General features: G+C 39.8%; 2 protein-coding genes across 4 annotated transcripts; both read left to right on the forward strand.

Annotated features, from left to right (window-relative positions):
• Positions 1 to 124: 124 nt before the first annotated feature.
• Positions 125 to 14,228, forward strand: lrrc66 (leucine rich repeat containing 66). Of its 2 annotated transcripts, none has more exons than XR_003052518.1 (6): positions 125 to 332; positions 423 to 862; positions 3,658 to 3,827; positions 4,074 to 4,407; positions 5,386 to 8,920; positions 12,023 to 14,228. XR_003052518.1 is itself a non-coding variant. In XM_025064795.1 (6 exons), the coding sequence occupies exons 2-5, from the start codon at positions 433 to 435 to the stop codon at positions 8,832 to 8,834; spliced, it is 4,383 nt and encodes a 1,460-aa protein (XP_024920563.1). In that variant the 5' UTR covers positions 125 to 332; positions 423 to 432; the 3' UTR covers positions 8,835 to 8,867; positions 11,181 to 14,228. The 2 variants fall into 2 exon arrangements, 1 of the variants encoding a protein (XP_024920563.1); XM_025064795.1 differs by having other exon boundaries at positions 5,386 to 8,867; positions 11,181 to 14,228.
• LOC103397796 (uncharacterized) lies at positions 8,857 to 14,228 on the forward strand. 2 transcript variants are annotated; one of them, XM_025064802.1, is made up of 2 exons: positions 8,857 to 9,612; positions 11,149 to 14,228. In XM_025064802.1, exons 1-2 carry the CDS (start codon positions 9,002 to 9,004, stop codon positions 13,748 to 13,750), a joined length of 3,213 nt encoding a protein of 1,070 aa, XP_024920570.1. In that variant the 5' UTR covers positions 8,857 to 9,001; the 3' UTR covers positions 13,751 to 14,228. The 2 variants fall into 2 exon arrangements, with proteins under 2 accessions (XP_024920570.1, XP_024920572.1); XM_025064804.1 differs by lacking the exon at positions 8,857 to 9,612 and adding an exon at positions 10,584 to 10,863 and having other exon boundaries at positions 11,629 to 14,228.
• Positions 14,229 to 16,496: the final 2,268 nt, after the last annotated feature.

A 16,496-nucleotide genomic window follows, 5' to 3' on the forward strand; every position in this document is an offset into this window, starting at 1 on the left:
AATATGTTAAATGTTGATCTTTTACAGCCGTGAAAGCAATAAACCGCTTTCTATTATCTAATCGAGTGTGTGGCAAGGGCTTGGCTCACTTCACCATAAAATGTCAGGATCAGCTCTCTGTCCAGAGAAAAACAATGACAGTAAGACATTAACTACACGTGTAAATGATTGAATGAATCACTGGTTGTTGTCCCTGGGCAGGTACATGTTAAGCTATGCACAGCAAATTGTAGTTCAGACTTTGATCAGAAACAGCTTGAGACGGTCTGAGGGAAACACTCTGGATTCTTAGGGAGAGTCAGTCTTCCTTTGAGCAAAAAAAGGCAACACAGGTGAGTGAGATGAACTTTTTCTTTTTAGCCTATTTCATGTGTAACAATTTCAAACACTTTTTGAAACAGTCATCTGTGTTTGTTCCTCAGACCAGGAACAATGACGTCGCCAGTAAGGCTGGCATTGGCTGCCTTGCTGCTCCTCATCTCCTCTGGAATCCGTTGCTCCTCTCCCTCGCCGTCTTGTCTAGAGTCCTGTATCTGTCCAGGAGCGACCGTGTTGAACTGTTCTTCTTCGAGCCTTTCAGCAGTGCCTCAATATTTTCAAGACTTTATTTCAGAGGTGGACTTGACTCACAATCTCCTTGATTCCGTCACATTCCACCGGCCATATCGTGAACTAAAGAAGATTTGGCTAGGCAACAACACCGTAAAACGCTTGTCCCTCTGTGTGGACAGACACCTGGGGAAACCGTTTGTCAGAGGTAGACATGCACGTGGCTTGAGACCTTGGAGCAGATGTATATCATGGGGCCCCGCCTTGCAGCTGCTATCGGTTGAGAGGAATCAGCTGGAGCAGCTCCCAGAGGGTGAGTGTAACAGAGTCATACAGCCATATTTAAATCACTGTTACACCCTGTGAATATAAAAACAACCACTTCCTGTAAGCAGAACGTTACAATCAATGTACAGTGAATTGATCTGAACTGGTCAGGTGCCACAGTGGCAGGTTGGTTACCATATTATTCACATATAATAGTTTTCTATATCTGCATAGTATTGTTGTTGATTTCTGTGTAGTGCTTTTGTTGTTACAGTTAGACAGCTGCTTTTAGCCATTCACTTGCACTGGGGAATGCAATAATTTTGTGTTGATGTTTTGAAAAAAAAAAAACTGTACTGCCTTTTAAAAACAGTGGGATTCCTGGGTCTGTTTAGTTGAATACAACCCTGATATACTCACAGGAATTTAACAAAGACATACATGAAGATTTTTAATATCTGAGTTTTTAATAGCGATCTGCTGCCATCTAGTGAAAGAGTAACAGAACTCTTCAACCTGTTTAGGTGTTCTGTGGTCACTGTTGCATAAACAATAACAAATTATCTGTGGTAAATAATTAATAGTGTTTAGACCAAATATGTGAATATGCAACCCCGGCATTTTCCACTGTAAACCTGATACTCCTTTTTAGTACATATTTTAGGTTTAATGATTTAGGAAATCTATTACTTTGTCGTTTCATTCTCCATTTCTTTGCCAGAGCTGCTAACTTAACTTGGTGCACTGTACTGCAAGGTTTCTGTTCTATTCTATTTTTCTGTGTTTCATGTTCACATCATCCATAACACAGTACAGTTTCTTAATCTGTTTAATTTTATTTTTAATTCAATTTATTTTCACAAAATAATTTTTATTGTGTATTTTTGTTTATTCTATAAAGTAGCTAGTAACTAATTGGTGATCAAGTCACTCTACTGTGGTCCAGAATTGACCAGGATCCTTCTGATGAAATAAACTTTATGTAGTTTGTTTTGTAGCCAATTACTATTACTTACTATAGCCTTACCATCGTGAAAAAAATCCATAAAAATAACCGATTTAAAGTCCCCAAAATGCACTAAAATGCAAGATTATGTCTTAAAACATGCTGCCAAGTGAATATTTTGTGTTTAAAAGTCCAAAACGTATTTTATATGAATATTTCAAAAAGCACCCAAAACAATGACTAAGCGGTCCAAAAAGTATTTTATATAAATATTTCAAAAATCACCGAAACGTCCCCGAAAGGAATTAAAATGCAAGATTATGTCTTAAAACATGCTGCCAAGTGAATATTTTGTGTTTAAAATTCCAAAAAGAATTTTATATGAATATTTCTAAAATCACAATATTCATAATGCACAACTTAAATTGCCCTCTGGAATGTACTGGAAAAAATGTTCTCTCTCACAAAATACAGTAAGTTATTCCAAGAATCTGGTCATAAATCTTACTGAGAGAATCTGAAGTACGTCCATGTGTTTTTAGACAAATAGAGTTTGTATTCACTGTTTGCATTTATTCAGCTCTTATTTCTCTAACACCCTCCTGTTCCTTATCTGTACCACACATCGCTCAGAAATTATTAGACCTCCTCAGATAGTGCTGTAAAACCCTGGTGCAATCACAGTTTTATGGACATTCCAATGGTCCTCGTAAAGAGATTTTAAGTATTTACGGCCACTCGCCATTTTTATTGTGTATTATGTTTTGTTTATCTGTCTCTCTTCTGATTAGTTCAGAGACATGTTCAACACAGTTCTTGTAAAGACATGTGGGGACAGCCCATTTACTTAGTGGGAGTTGCACTGACAGACTGGCTACTTATCTGTTTGGTAGTCAGAACACAGAAATCCAGCACCTGATGATGTATAGTTTCACAGCACCTTACTCCAGCTTTGAAGACCCAGTGAGAGGGTGTCAAGAAGAAGAGAGTATGGAAAAATAAACATCGTACAGCAAAATCTGAATTAAAAAATAAATAGCACAAAATCTAACAAGACGTTCATTGGCAAACATCACCTTAAACCAGGTGTAAGTAACCCACAATAAAAACACATGCGTATGTTCCCCTGTTTTAATGTCTCTTTCACTAATTAAGTCAAATAAAAAAAGGGATAATTAATAAAAATACATCATTAATGTATGGGGTTTTTTTTGTTAGTTTTGCATCCATGTGGAACCAACCAAAGTCCAACTTTTATTGCTTTTATTGCTATTGTCACATTGCCAATTGATCTTAAATACTGTCTGTGTTTGTGATGCACACTGTAACTAGCAATACACCCTGTTGAAATGTTGTCTAAGTCTCTTTGATTAAGAATCATACTAGAGTAATATCAGACTGACTCAGTCTAATATGATGTACAAAATGTTAGAGAGTTTATTCTGAAGGAACTCAAAGCTTTACAACTTACATTGATGGCTGAAATCATTGAAAAGCACAGAGATGGCCTCCATAGTGGTACATTATTTAGTATTGAGATAGCTTGAGTTAGCTGAGCAACATACACTGGGCATTGTTACAGTACTGCACTGTAAAAAAAATACTGCTGCCTATAAACGCAAGAAATGCTAAGCTGTAAGAAACAGCAAATGACAAATCAGATCAAACATTTTATCACCTGGTTGACAGAATGATCTCGTACCAGGTAGCACAAAAGATGTTATTATTATTGCATTTTTGTGTAAACCTGTCTAGGTAAGGGTGTCTACAAAGTAAGTCAGTCTGTCATTTTAGATGTTTTTAACACCGCTGAATTATAAATTGTGATAATAATGTTTTATAATTTCGATGTCAAGCTGTTATATAATCTGTTTTGTTATTTTTCTGTCCTCCAGGACTTGAAGGAAGCTCATCTTTACAGGTTCTGCAGCTCTCCTTCAACAGAATCGCAGCTCTACGACCAGTAGACCTAAGTCAACTTCATCAGCTGAAAGAGCTCTACCTGCAGCATAACCTCATCAACAGTCTCCACCCACAGATGTTCGAGAATTTAACCCAGCTTAAAGTAAGAAGAACTTTTAATTAATATTTTGTTTTGTTCTCCATCTTTTCTTTGTTCCTTAATAGTATGCAATATTGATGCAATAGGATGCATTTGGTGTTTGGTACATTGAAAAATTCCAAAATTATTTCCCTAATTTTAACAAGGTACTTAAATTAAATTAATGATTAAATTAGTTAATTAAATGATTATTTTAAATAAAATGTGCTCTGACACCTGCTTTATTTGTATGTGGTGTTACTGATACAGGTCCTTGATTTGAGCTTCAACTTGTTGACCAGCCTCCACCCTCTGAGCTACATCTCACTGCGCAACATTGGGGCAAATGTCAGGCTGGCTGGTAACCTGTGGCAGTGTGACTGCAGTATGCGTACTTTTAAAAGATGGATGGCCTTAGACCGCAGCAGAGGTCTGCAGACCTGGAACCTGGAGTGTGCCTTCCCCTCAATCCACTCTGGCAAAGACCTGCTACAGTTGGAGGATGACGACCTGAACTGTGTTGCTACTGAAAACAAACCCGAGCATCATCGCGATGTGACAGTTTATAGTGGCTCTGACATTCTTCTGTCCTGCGCTTCACAAGGTAATCTAGTTAAAAAAAATAATAACAATGTCTTCATTTTCCAGTACAGTTTTTGCACCATCCATTCTCTCATCCATTCCTATGTAATCATTAATTTCATTTCTTACTAAAGGTCCCTGCATATACATTAATGACTTTATTGCCTTTGCATTAAAACCATTAGAGTCATTGATATTTAAACAGCTGCTTTGTTCCCAAGAAAATAAAAACCCTGTATGAAATAATACAGACACTAAGTCTGCCTTATGATCATTAAAAAGTACCTGATTTGTCACTTTGACAGGTAGGAAACAGATTATTTTTTTCTATAGCTAACAAGTTGCAGTCAAATACATAGACCAGAAAATAGCAATGCTCTTACTTACCAACAGTATTTTGAATCTAAACAAAACTCAAAGCTGCTGCTTTTTGGGGAAAAGATCTGGCAATCAATTACACAATTGCATTTTGCCCTTTGGTTCGCCTATCAAAAGGTACATCATTTAGATATAGATATAGAAATTGTCCACATGGAAGGGCCACAGCCAAAAATGCTTCTAAAGAAGGTTAAAGGACAGAGAAGGCTAGGGTGTGCAGAATAAGAAAAGCCATGTTTGACATTTTGGTTCATCACCAGCAATAGAATGAATGAAAGACCAGGAAAACAAACCCAGTAAGAAAAACCATTTACTGGACATGACTAGCGTTTGACTGGCCTTTACAGGCCTGACCTAGACAAGCAACAATCATCCAAAGAACTTTGGGATTTTTTCAGGTTTGGAAAAGTATTCCAAAGTTTACCTGAAAAGAAAAACGTAACAACAACAAATAATACTTTGAAGAAATTGAGTGATTCAGTATATTTAAATCTTAACAACATCCATCCATCTTTAGTTTCTAGAAACTTTTTTTATTTTTATTTATCTAAATAAAACTTTAAAACAGAGTTCCAAGGACTTCACAAGGTTTGACCACATGTAAACATTTTCCTCCCTGCAGACTCGTTGTGGTGGACACCTGGGGGTTTAGGATCTGTGAGTCAACCGCAGACTGGTCTGTTCATCAGTGAAGTCACAGAAAAAGATGAAGGACTATATGTGTGCATGTCTGAAGAACCTGGTGTGTTTTCTGTTTACAACCTCCAAATCAACAGAGTAGGACAAGCAAAAAGGACTCCTAGAAGTGCACCTGGAATTAGTTGGGAAGAAATTCCAGAGCGCGTACCAGATATGATAGGTGACAAACGAAACCTGAGGGCTACACAGTGTAACTTGGCTCTGGCAGTGTGTCTGTCTGTTCTCGTCACGTTTCTTGTAGCTTTTACCACTGGAGTCCTTACGAGGCCTTATATTGATGTACTTTTGGCAAAGAACAAAAAGAAAAGCCCCTCTGAAAACACTGGCTCATCAGAACAACGAAGACCGTATGACAATGAGGGCTTTTCTGATGGTGAGTCTGAAGAGGTAGTGGGTCACAGAGAAAGGAGAGTAACCTTTAGTACCACTACCATCAGAGAAGATGATAACGTTGAATACTATGATACTGTAGCAAACAGCAATCAGGAAATGGTCAATAATATTCGTGAAATTGAAAGTGATACTGAGGCTAGAAATGCCACAGTAGGACATTCAGTGAATGGACACCGTGTGAGTCAGAGTAGTTCAGAGGACAGCCACAGTGAGAGAGAAGAGCACTCAGCAGTCACCGATACTCACAGGATAGAGTATGAAAACATCCCAGCTCCTGTTGACATGGTGGAGAAAAGGAGATTTTCTTCAGGCTCAGACGATTCTGATAGATCATTCAAAGAGGAACAAATACACCACACAACAATCAAGTCTCCACAGCTGGCAGCAGACTCCTTTCAGCAGAACACTGAACACTTTACTACATCCTCTCCAAGATCTTCCTCTGAGGCCTTCACAGACTGGCCGCCACTCAAAAGTAACACAGCCAGTTCAGAACTGTGGCAGGAGAGCGGTGATCAATTTGAATTTAGCGATTCTCCTCGAAGTCCTTCAGAAAGGTCAAGTGTGTTTGGATCGTTTAAGGATTCAGAAAGGATAGTGGTATCGACTGCAGATAAACCCAAAGGTAATATCTCCAGCTCTAGCTCGTACATCAGTGAAGATGAGCCAACAGAGTACACCTTGAACTCAGACCTGGAGGAAGAAGGAGACCAAGAAACGAACTTTGGAAGGAATCTGGACCCACGAGCACCTTCTCCACATGCACGTTATTCCTCCAGCAGTAACAATGAAGCAGAAACTACAGGACTCCAAATAAGTGACAGTAAAAAGCATCTGAATGTTGGTGCTCAAAAATGTGATACATCTTCTGATGATGAGAGTTCAGAGTATCTACGTTATGCAATTTTTCCAGAAAGACCTGCTCCTTCCATCAAAAGACGCCTGGCTATCCGGGTGAAATTACCATCTACTGCTTCTGATTCAAGTGATGAGAGTGCAGATGAAACCATAAGTCCTACACAAAAGCAAGTAGAATTGCTGTTGCAAAAAACACAGATGTCCAGTCGAAGGCTTCATACAAGTTGGCCAGTTGTAGATCTTGAAGATGTTCCCCGCATCAGAAGGCGTCTAGATTTCAGAGCATCAACATTGTTTTCTGAATCGTCCTCATTGCAGAAATCTGAAACTTCAAGGTATGAGAAGAGTAACAGTTCTGACCTTCTTTTAAAAGGATCTCAAAGACCAAGACATGAAACAGTCACAGTATGGCCTGCCTTGAACCTTGAACACATTCCTCACATCAAGAGACGCCTAGATATAAAAGCACAATCACCATATACTGACTTATATTTAAGTACTGACAGTGAAGATGAATCAATATATTACACAGAGAGACCAAGATCGGTGAGCAATACAAACCTGCCTTTGCAAAGTGATATTTATGGAAGTTGGCCTCTGTTAAATCTAGCAAACATTCCTCATATTAAGAGACGTCTGGATGTCAAAATATTTTCACCTCCGAGATCACTTTGGAGTGACAATGAGTATGAAGCCATAAAATCTACAGAGAGACTAAGGAATGTGGACATTACTAAAGATTTTGTATTAAAATCTCAACCTCCAAGTCAGGAGCAACATGGAAGTTGGCCAGTTTTAGATCTTAAAAATATTCCCCGAAATAAACGACGTCTGGATTTTAAATTGTCATCACTGCCCTTTGAGTCATCGCTAATCAATTATAATGATGATGACATATTTAATTACACTAAGATGCCAGGAATGGTGGAGATTGCAGCAATATCAAAGCAAACATCTCAAACTCCAAGTCATGATCTCAGTACCAGTTGGCCTGCTGTGAATCTTGGAAACATTCCTCACATCAAGAAACGTCTAGATATCAAAGCACTATCCCCAGAGAGTGAAGATGCATCTAAATATGACAAAGAAAGACTACAAATAGTGGGAACTTCAAACATTCCAACACAAAAATCAACATCAAGTCATCGTGAAGGCTGGCCTGTTGTGGATCTTCATATGATCCCACATCTCAAAAGGCACTTAGACATTAAAGCAACATCACCACACTCTGATTCAGCTTTAATCAGTCACAGTGAGTATGAAACTGCATATTACACAGAGAGACCAGCAAAGGTGGAGTTTGAAGAACTTCAACAGGAAAAAGATCTAACTTTCCGTCATGATTTTTCTGCGAGGTGGCCTGTCTTTGATATGGACAGTATTCCACACATTAAAAGGCGTCTAGATGTAAAGGGACAATCAGTGGACCTTCCTTCATCTGGCAGCAGTGACAGTGAAGATGAATCAACATATTACGCAAGAAGGAATAACAAATTAGAGTCGATCCAATTACAAAACTTTCCATCCACCAGTAGAGAGCAACATTCAAGCTGGCCTCTGCTTGATCTTGAATATATCCCTCACATCAAAAGACGTCTAGATCTCAGATTGAAGCCTACTGATTCTTCAGGCCACAAAGAAAAGCCAGTACCAGAGAAGACAAATGTTGCAGACCTTCTTTTAAAAACCTCTCAAAGAACAAGTACTTATTCCAACACAAGTTCAGTTCATGATTATTATGGAAATTGGCCTGTCTTGGATCTTCAAACGATTCCTCATATCAAAAGACGATTGGATATCAAAACATTTTCTTTGTCTCTTGGTTCATCTTGTGGGAGTGATAATGAATATGAGACCGTACATCCCATCAAGATACCAGAAAAGGTGGAAATTGCAAAGCTTCAACCCCAAAAGAACCAGCCCTCCAGTCATGAGCTTCATGGAGGATGGCCTATCTTAAATCTCGGAAATATTCCTGACGTTAAAAGACGACTAGATATCAAGATGGCATCACCCCCTAAGAGTCGAAGATCATCTTCTAGCAGTGACAGTGAAAATGAGACAATACACTATATAGAAAGACCAGGACAAACATGGATGTTGTCAAAGGTCCATTGCTAACATCTCCAGCTCCAAACCAGGATCTTAGTGAAGGTTGGCCAAGCCCAGATCTAAGAAACATTCCTCAAGTCAAAAGACGTCTGGACATCAAATCATTAGCATCTTCTGGTTCATTGTCTAGCAGTGACATTGAGTATGAAAAAATATACTACACTGAGAAACCAGAAATGGTAGAAACTGTAACACTTCTACCAGTTAAGACCCAATCTTTGAGTCATGATCCTAATGCAAGCTGGCCCAGCTTAAATTTTGGAAATATTCCTAACATTAAAAGGCGTCTAGATATCAAAATGTCATCACCCACCCCAAGATCACCTACTGACAATAAATATGAAACATTGTATTACAATGAAAGGGAAGCAAAAACAGTAAAGAGTCCATTGCTAACATCTCCAACTCCAAGCCAGGATTTTAATGAGGGTTGGCCAACCCCAGATCTAGGAAACCTCCCTCACGTCAACAGACGTCTAGATATCAAAATATCATCACCCACCCCAAGATCACCTACTGACAATAAATTTGAAACATTGTATTACAATGAAAGAGAAGCAAAAACAGTAAAGAATCCATTGCTAACATCTCCAACACCAAGTCAGGATTTTAATGAGGGTTGGCCAACCCCAGATCTAGGAAACCTCCCTCACATCAGAAGACGTCTAGATATCAAAAGGTCATCACCCCCTCGAAGATCATCTTCTAGCAGTGACAGTGAAAATGAAACAATACACTACATAGAAAGAGCAGGAAATGTGGACATTGTCAAAAGTGCATTGCAACCATCTCCAACTCCAAGCCAGGATTTTAATGAGGGTTGGCCAACCCCAGATCTAGGAAACCTCCCTCACGTCAACAGACGTCTAGATATCAAAATGTCATCACCCCCTCGAAGATCATCTTCTAGCAGTGACAGAGAAAATGAAACAATATACTACATAGAAAGACCAGCAAATGTGGACATTGTCAAAAGTCCATTGCTAACATCTCCAACTCCAAGCCAGGATTTTAATGAGGGTTGGCCAACCCCAGATCTAGGAAACCTCCCTCACATCAGAAGACGTCTAGATATCAAAATATCATCACCCACCCCAAGATCACCTACTGACAATAAATTTGAAACATTGTATTACAATGAAAGAGAAGCAAAAACAGTAAAGAATCCATTGCTAACATCTCCAACACCAAGTCAGGATTTTAATGAGGGTTGGCCAACCCCAGATCTAGGAAACCTCCCTCACGTCAACAGACGTCTAGATATCAAAATGTCATCACCCACCTCAAGATCACCTACTGACAATAAATTTGAAACATTGTATTACAATGAAAGAGAAGCAAAAACAGTAAAGAGTCCATTGCTAACATCTCCAACACCAAGTCAGGATTTTAATGAGGGTTGGCCAACCCCAGATCTAGGAAACCTCCCTCACGTCAACAGACGTCTAGATATCAAAAGGTCATCTCCCCCTCGAAGATCATCTTCTAGCAGTGACAGAGAAAATGAAACAATATACTACATAGAAAGACCAGCAAATGTGGACATTGTCAAAAGTCCATTGCAACCATCTCCAACTCCAAGCCAGGATTTTAATGAGGGTTGGCCAACCCCAGATCTAGGAAACCTCCCTCACGTCAACAGACGTCTAGATATCAAAATATCATCACCCACCCCAAGATCACCTACTGACAATAAATTTGAAACATTGTATTACAATGAAAGAGAAGCAAAAACAGTAAAGAATCCATTGCTAACATCTCCAACTCCAAGCCAGGATTTTAATGAGGGTTGGCCAACCCCAGATCTAGGAAACCTCCCTCACATCAGAAGACGTCTAGATATCAAAATATCATCACCCACCCCAAGATCACCTACTGACAATAAATTTGAAACATTGTATTACAATGAAAGAGAAGCAAAAACAGTAAAGAGTCCATTGCTAACATCTCCAACACCAAGTCAGGATTTTAATGAGGGTTGGCCAACCCCAGATCTAGGAAACCTCCCTCACGTCAAAAGACGTCTAGATATCAAAATATCATCACCCACCCCAAGATCACCTACTGACAATAAATTTGAAACATTGTATTACAATGAAAGAGAAGCAAAAACAGTAAAGAGTCCATTGCTAACATCTCCAACTCCAAGCCAGGATTTTAATGAGGGTTGGCCAACCCCAGATCTAGGAAACCTCCCTCACGTCAACAGACGTCTAGATATCAAAATATCATCACCCACCCCAAGATCACCTACTGACAATAAATTTGAAACATTGTATTACAATGAAAGAGAAGCAAAAACAGTAAAGAGTCCATTGCTAACATCTCCAACTCCAAGCCAGGATCTCAGTGAAGGTTGGCCAAGCCCAGATCTAAGAAACATTCCTCAAGTCAAAAGACATCTGGACATCAAATCATTAGCATCTTCTGGTTCATTGTCTAGCAGTGACATTGAGTATGAAAAAATATACTACACTGAGAAACCAGAAATGGTAGAAACTGTAACACTTCTACCAGTTAAGACCCAATCTTTGAGTCATGATCCTAATGCAAGCTGGCCCAGCTTAAATTTTGGAAATATTCCTAACATTAAAAGGCGTCTAGATATCAAAATATCATCACCCACCTCAAGATCACCTACTGACAATAAATATGAAACATTGTATTACAATGAAAGAGAAGCAAAAACAGTAAAGAGTCCATTGCTAACATCTCCAACTCCAAGCCAGGATTTTAATGAGGGTTGGCCAACCCCAGATCTAGGAAACCTCCCTCACGTCAAAAGACGTCTAGATATCAAAAGGTCATCACCCCCTCGAAGATCATCTTCTAGCAGTGACAGAGAAAATGAAACAATATACTACATAGAAAGACCAGCAAATGTGGACATTGTCAAAAGTGCATTGCAACCATCTCCAACTCCAAGCCAGGATCTCAGTGAAGGTTGGCCAAGCCCAGATCTAAGATACATTCCTCACATCAAAAGGCGTCTGGATATAAAAATGTCATCACCCAGCCAAAGATCATCTTCTTGCAGTGACAGTGAAAATGAAACAATATACTACAAAGAAAGACCAGGAAACATGGATGTTGTCAAAGGTCCATTGCTAACATCTCCAGCTCCAAACCAGGATCTTAGTGAAGGTTGGCCAAGCCCAGATCTAAGAAACATTCCTCAAGTCAAAAGACGTCTGGACATCAAATTGTCATCACCTGCTCGAAGATCATCTTCGAGCAGTGACAGAGAAAATGAAACAATATACTACATAGAAAGACCAGCAAATGTGGACATTGTCAAAAGTGCATTCAGCGATGACAAAAGTGACAGTCAATATACAGACTTTCCTGAAAGATGGGATTTGGAGATTAGAAATGATCCAAAAGAGTTGCCAATGCCTGAAGAAAATGAAGATGTTTTTATTGTAAGTCCTAAAAAGTCTCCACTCAGCAACATCTTCTCCAGTCCAAAGCCGTTCCATAACATTACATTACAAAAGTATACACCCGTTACAGAAACCTTGGATCCTCAACCAGTAGACAATAACATAAGCACAACTCCAGAGATCAACCCAGAACTTCAATCACGGTGGGCCACCATGAATCTTGGTGTCTCCCGCTTCAGAAAACGTCTTGAAATATCATCACAGTCGTCACCCGATGGGAGTGAAGGTGAGACTGGGAACAAAGGCAGCAGAAGGCTACGAAGGAGAGGGGAGAGGATGCAAGAGATTATATCCACAGATTCATCTCCAGTCGTGGAGAATATTCCTCCCACTACAACCAGTCTGGATAACTACAGTAACTTAGGGGAAGCTAAAGAAGTCATCAGGGAGGAATACAGCCGTTCTACAAGTGAGGGCATTCCAACCTCACCCACCCTGGCAACTGGTTTTGGTATTCCTCCTATAAGAAGATATTTAGATATCAGGGTCCGTGAAGAAAGTCCTAATGAAAATGATAGAGTAGACTTTACAGAGAGTGCAGGTAACAGCCTGAGTGGGATAAATAAGGAAACATCCCAGGATCACACCTCTTTGTTTGTGGCCCCTGTCAGCAACCCCATGGATGGGTCACACAATAGAACAGAGATCATGGAAGTGACTGAACTAAAGAGCCAAACATCAAATGTTGGACAAGAGTTTGACCCATTGTGGCCATCACAAAGACATTCTTCCTCAGGAAGCAACAGTGAAGATGAGACAAGCGACCTGAGAAATGTTGGCATCCCACAAATTAAGAGGCGTCTGGACATTAGGGCACCATTCCCTCCTTTAATTAGTTCCTCATTTGTGAGTAAAAACGAAAATGAAACTGTGGAACACTCACTGAATCAAAGCAAATATCCATCAAGCATGTCAGACGTAACGGCGGATTACTCTCAAATCATGTATAAACGATCAATAATGAAAGGCTCTTTGCCAGTCAGTACTACTTATTCCACTGGTGGCCCAATTCAAAGTGTAGATCCTCTAGATGATATGGTAGACAGATCGTCTTCATGGAGAGTCACCAGTTTAAGCCTCGATCGTCCCCAGCTTAAGTCAAAGAGCAGCACAGCTGTTGACCTGAACCCTGAGATAAGATGGACTGGCCTTGGTCATCATTTGTCTGACTTCTCTGTCTCCAGTCCAGAGTTACCTTCAAGTCCACCTCCAATGCCAGAACCTAGCCCATCTACCTCCCTCGACTCCTCTTCAAGTAGAAGCGACACGATAATAAAACAAGACAATGAGGTGACGCTCTCATACAAATACCCTGTCACCACTAGATTTGAGACGACGGACGCCACATACACCAACAGAAATGAGATGTTTAATGCCGGGTCTGGTAAAAAAAGAAGAAGCAAAGGTCTGAGTGCTTTAAAAGCCATGTCTTCAGATCGGCTGACATGGGACACACAGGGTGAAGATTTAGGTGCTGTGTAAAACATGTTGAAGAGAAGTCATAGGACGCCACATAAAACCAACACAGGTATTTTCTACTACTGATGTTAACAAGGCCACACATCCGCTGTTGTTTTATTTAAAGTGCTACTGCAGCTTTTAAAGCAAAGTCACCTGTTGAGAAAGCTGATTTTGAATCATCAGCCTGGCAATGTGGCAGAGCAAGTTTGAAATAAGGTGAAATGTGAATTATCTATATTACAAAATTGGGAACTTCAGTTGCAAAAATTGAGTGTATGTGGTATTTGAGAATATCAGGGCACTTGTAACACCGCTAACTATTTGATAATGAACTAAGCACTGCAATTAAATACAAATATTTAAAATAAATGTACAGTAAAAGTAATATAAGTAAAAGTGATATATATTAATTCAATTTTCATATTTATTTACCATATCTAAGTCATGTACGATGGTTTTAAAAGTTGACTTGATCATTAAAACGCTAAGTGACAAATTACATGACGTGTATTTCGTTGCTGAATGATTTAACATTGACCAGTTGGAGCCAGTAAGTTAATAAACCATTTTTATTCATGTATATAGACATAGTAGGTTATAATGAAAACAGACATATAGTCACTTACATTGTTTACATACATATGTACAGTTGGGACAAGGCTGGTTCTCCTCCTGCACTGTTATAGGAGAAAACACAATGGACTCATCTCCACACAGTATTTGGTAAGCGATCCAGAAACTCCCTGGATCTTTGTGACTTTATGCTGATGAAGGTTTTCTCACAGCTTCCGGTGCAGTGGACTTCACTGCCAATGAAGCTGATGTTAGTTCTGGTGGCAACAGTTTAAGGTGGATATTCAATATGTATGGTAACAATGTGGTGCAAAATAAATAGCATGTGCTGTATACTGACGGTATGTGTGCGTTTGAAGGTATTGGAGATGTTGGTCAGGATGAGTGAGGGTGGGGGGACCTGGGGGTGCAGGAGGGAACTATCATTTCCCTGTGAGGTTACAGGTGTGTTCCAGATCTTAATAGTCACAATCATGTTTAGATCAACATCATTGTGATTATCAAAACAAGCACAAACATCTACACGAACTCCTGTACAAAAGAACATCAGAAAAATCTCTTAAAAAAAATATCATCCATTCACAAAAAGGCTCTGCTGGAACATGCATGCAAATATGAAATCTGACAATTCAGCATCACACAACAGCCAAAGACATTTTCTTTTTCTTTTCTTTTTTTACGTTACAGAACTTTGTACTCGGCAAAGAAAAGCTTAGTATCATCACACAGCTCCAAATCAACGGTCAGTGTCCACATTGTTTTGATTAGATCCTACAAATGGTACGAAGCAACGCTTTCAGCTACTGTACTACTCAAGCCTAAAGGACCTTGTCCTGAGAGGGTCACTGGTCTTCCACTGTAGTTATAACAACACTGTCAGTGTTGGGAAATATGCTAACTACAAAGAGAAACCTGAAACTACCAGTGGACTAAGGGAATACAAAACAGATATCATCACATTAAGACAAACTGGACACTGACTATATCTACGCCAACCTATAACACAGCCCAAACAGTGTGAAGTAATCCTGAAAAAAATCCCTGACCACTCAGCGTATCTCATGTGTGTGTGCATGTGTGTGTTCATTTTGGAGTCTGTTTTTGTGGCGTCTTCTCATGTGTGATGACCATACATATGGGTTTTGTTGCTTTGTGTGTTGGACGCAAAGTGACTTCCATAGTATAGAGGCACAAAAATACTCTTTAACAAAACTTACAAACAATAATTGGTCATGAGACCAATAAATGTTGGACAGAGCAATGGGGGCTCTGAGCTGTTCTGTAATAAGAGTTAATAAGCAGCAGTGCTGTTTTGAATGGTGTTGAGCAGGTTACTAACCTGTTAGGGTCAGGATGTGCAAAACAGCAGAAGGGTTAAAAAACTGGAAAGGGGGAGAGGGGTCACTGGCACAAATGAATAGTAAACAGCACAGGCATCAGAAACCTGCCATCAGCCATTTGACACAGTGTGCTTCTTGGAGCGCCATCAGCCTCACACATATGATGATCTATAGTTAGTGCTATCTGCCCACCAAGGTTCAAGTTCATTGCACAGACATATCCTACTGAAATGTGCCCAGGTCAACATGACCCTCTTTAAGACTCAGACACAATGCATGAACGGTCAGTTGTGTTGGTTACTCTGTGCTGCTGACAAATGATGACCAGTAGTTCGCCCACGTCGCACCAGTCTTATTCTGTCATCTATGTATGTTATGCAGTTATTCGAGCACAGAGAGCAACATAACATGTCACAGTGAGAGCAACTCTGCTGAGGGATTGCTGCATGCGTGCGACCTGGGTAGCACACACAACTCCACAACGACAGCCCTTCACACATGCACTCTGGGTAGCATGTGCCCAGACTGCAAACCCACCATGCCCACCCTAGCCCACCTGCAACCCACACTTCACCTTTTCTTGGAAGCACCCACTGTCAATGTGTTACTAATTGTGTACTGTTTGCTTATTGGATGTTGATTCTCATAGTCGTTGTCACAGTTGTATTCTTTTTCTCCGTTTCTCCCATTTCCTGCTGCTATGACATTTGTCTTTCCTTGTACCATTCCACAAACTCGTCCAACAAAACCGGCCCTGATGGGAGAGTGAACAGAAAACTCATGTTTAACAACATGCAAGTGCACTTTGTTTGCTAATTTCCCTGTGGGACATCGCTCACTTACAGGCACCATCT

Source organism: Cynoglossus semilaevis, chromosome 2 (assembly GCF_000523025.1).
Source record: "Cynoglossus semilaevis isolate Cse_v1.0 chromosome 2, Cse_v1.0, whole genome shotgun sequence".
Lineage (NCBI taxonomy): Eukaryota > Metazoa > Chordata > Actinopteri > Pleuronectiformes > Cynoglossidae > Cynoglossus > Cynoglossus semilaevis.

Bases quoted from the DNA above. Each gene is read 5' to 3' on its own strand.
- lrrc66 (XM_025064795.1), top strand. From the start codon at position 433: ATGACGTCGCCAGTAAGGCTGGCATTGGCTGCCTTGCTGCTCCTCATC. The intron at 863-3,657 runs GTGAGTGTAACA...TCTGTCCTCCAG, and splicing joins GCTGGAGCAGCTCCCAGAGG to GACTTGAAGGAAGCTCATCT. The intron at 3,828-4,073 runs GTAAGAAGAACT...TTACTGATACAG, and splicing joins AGAATTTAACCCAGCTTAAA to GTCCTTGATTTGAGCTTCAA.
- LOC103397796 (XM_025064802.1), top strand. From the start codon at position 9,002: ATGGTAGAAACTGTAACACTTCTACCAGTTAAGACCCAATCTTTGAGT. The intron at 9,613-11,148 runs ATCTCCAACTCC...TCCATTGCTAAC, and splicing joins GTCAAAAGTGCATTGCAACC to ATCTCCAACTCCAAGCCAGG.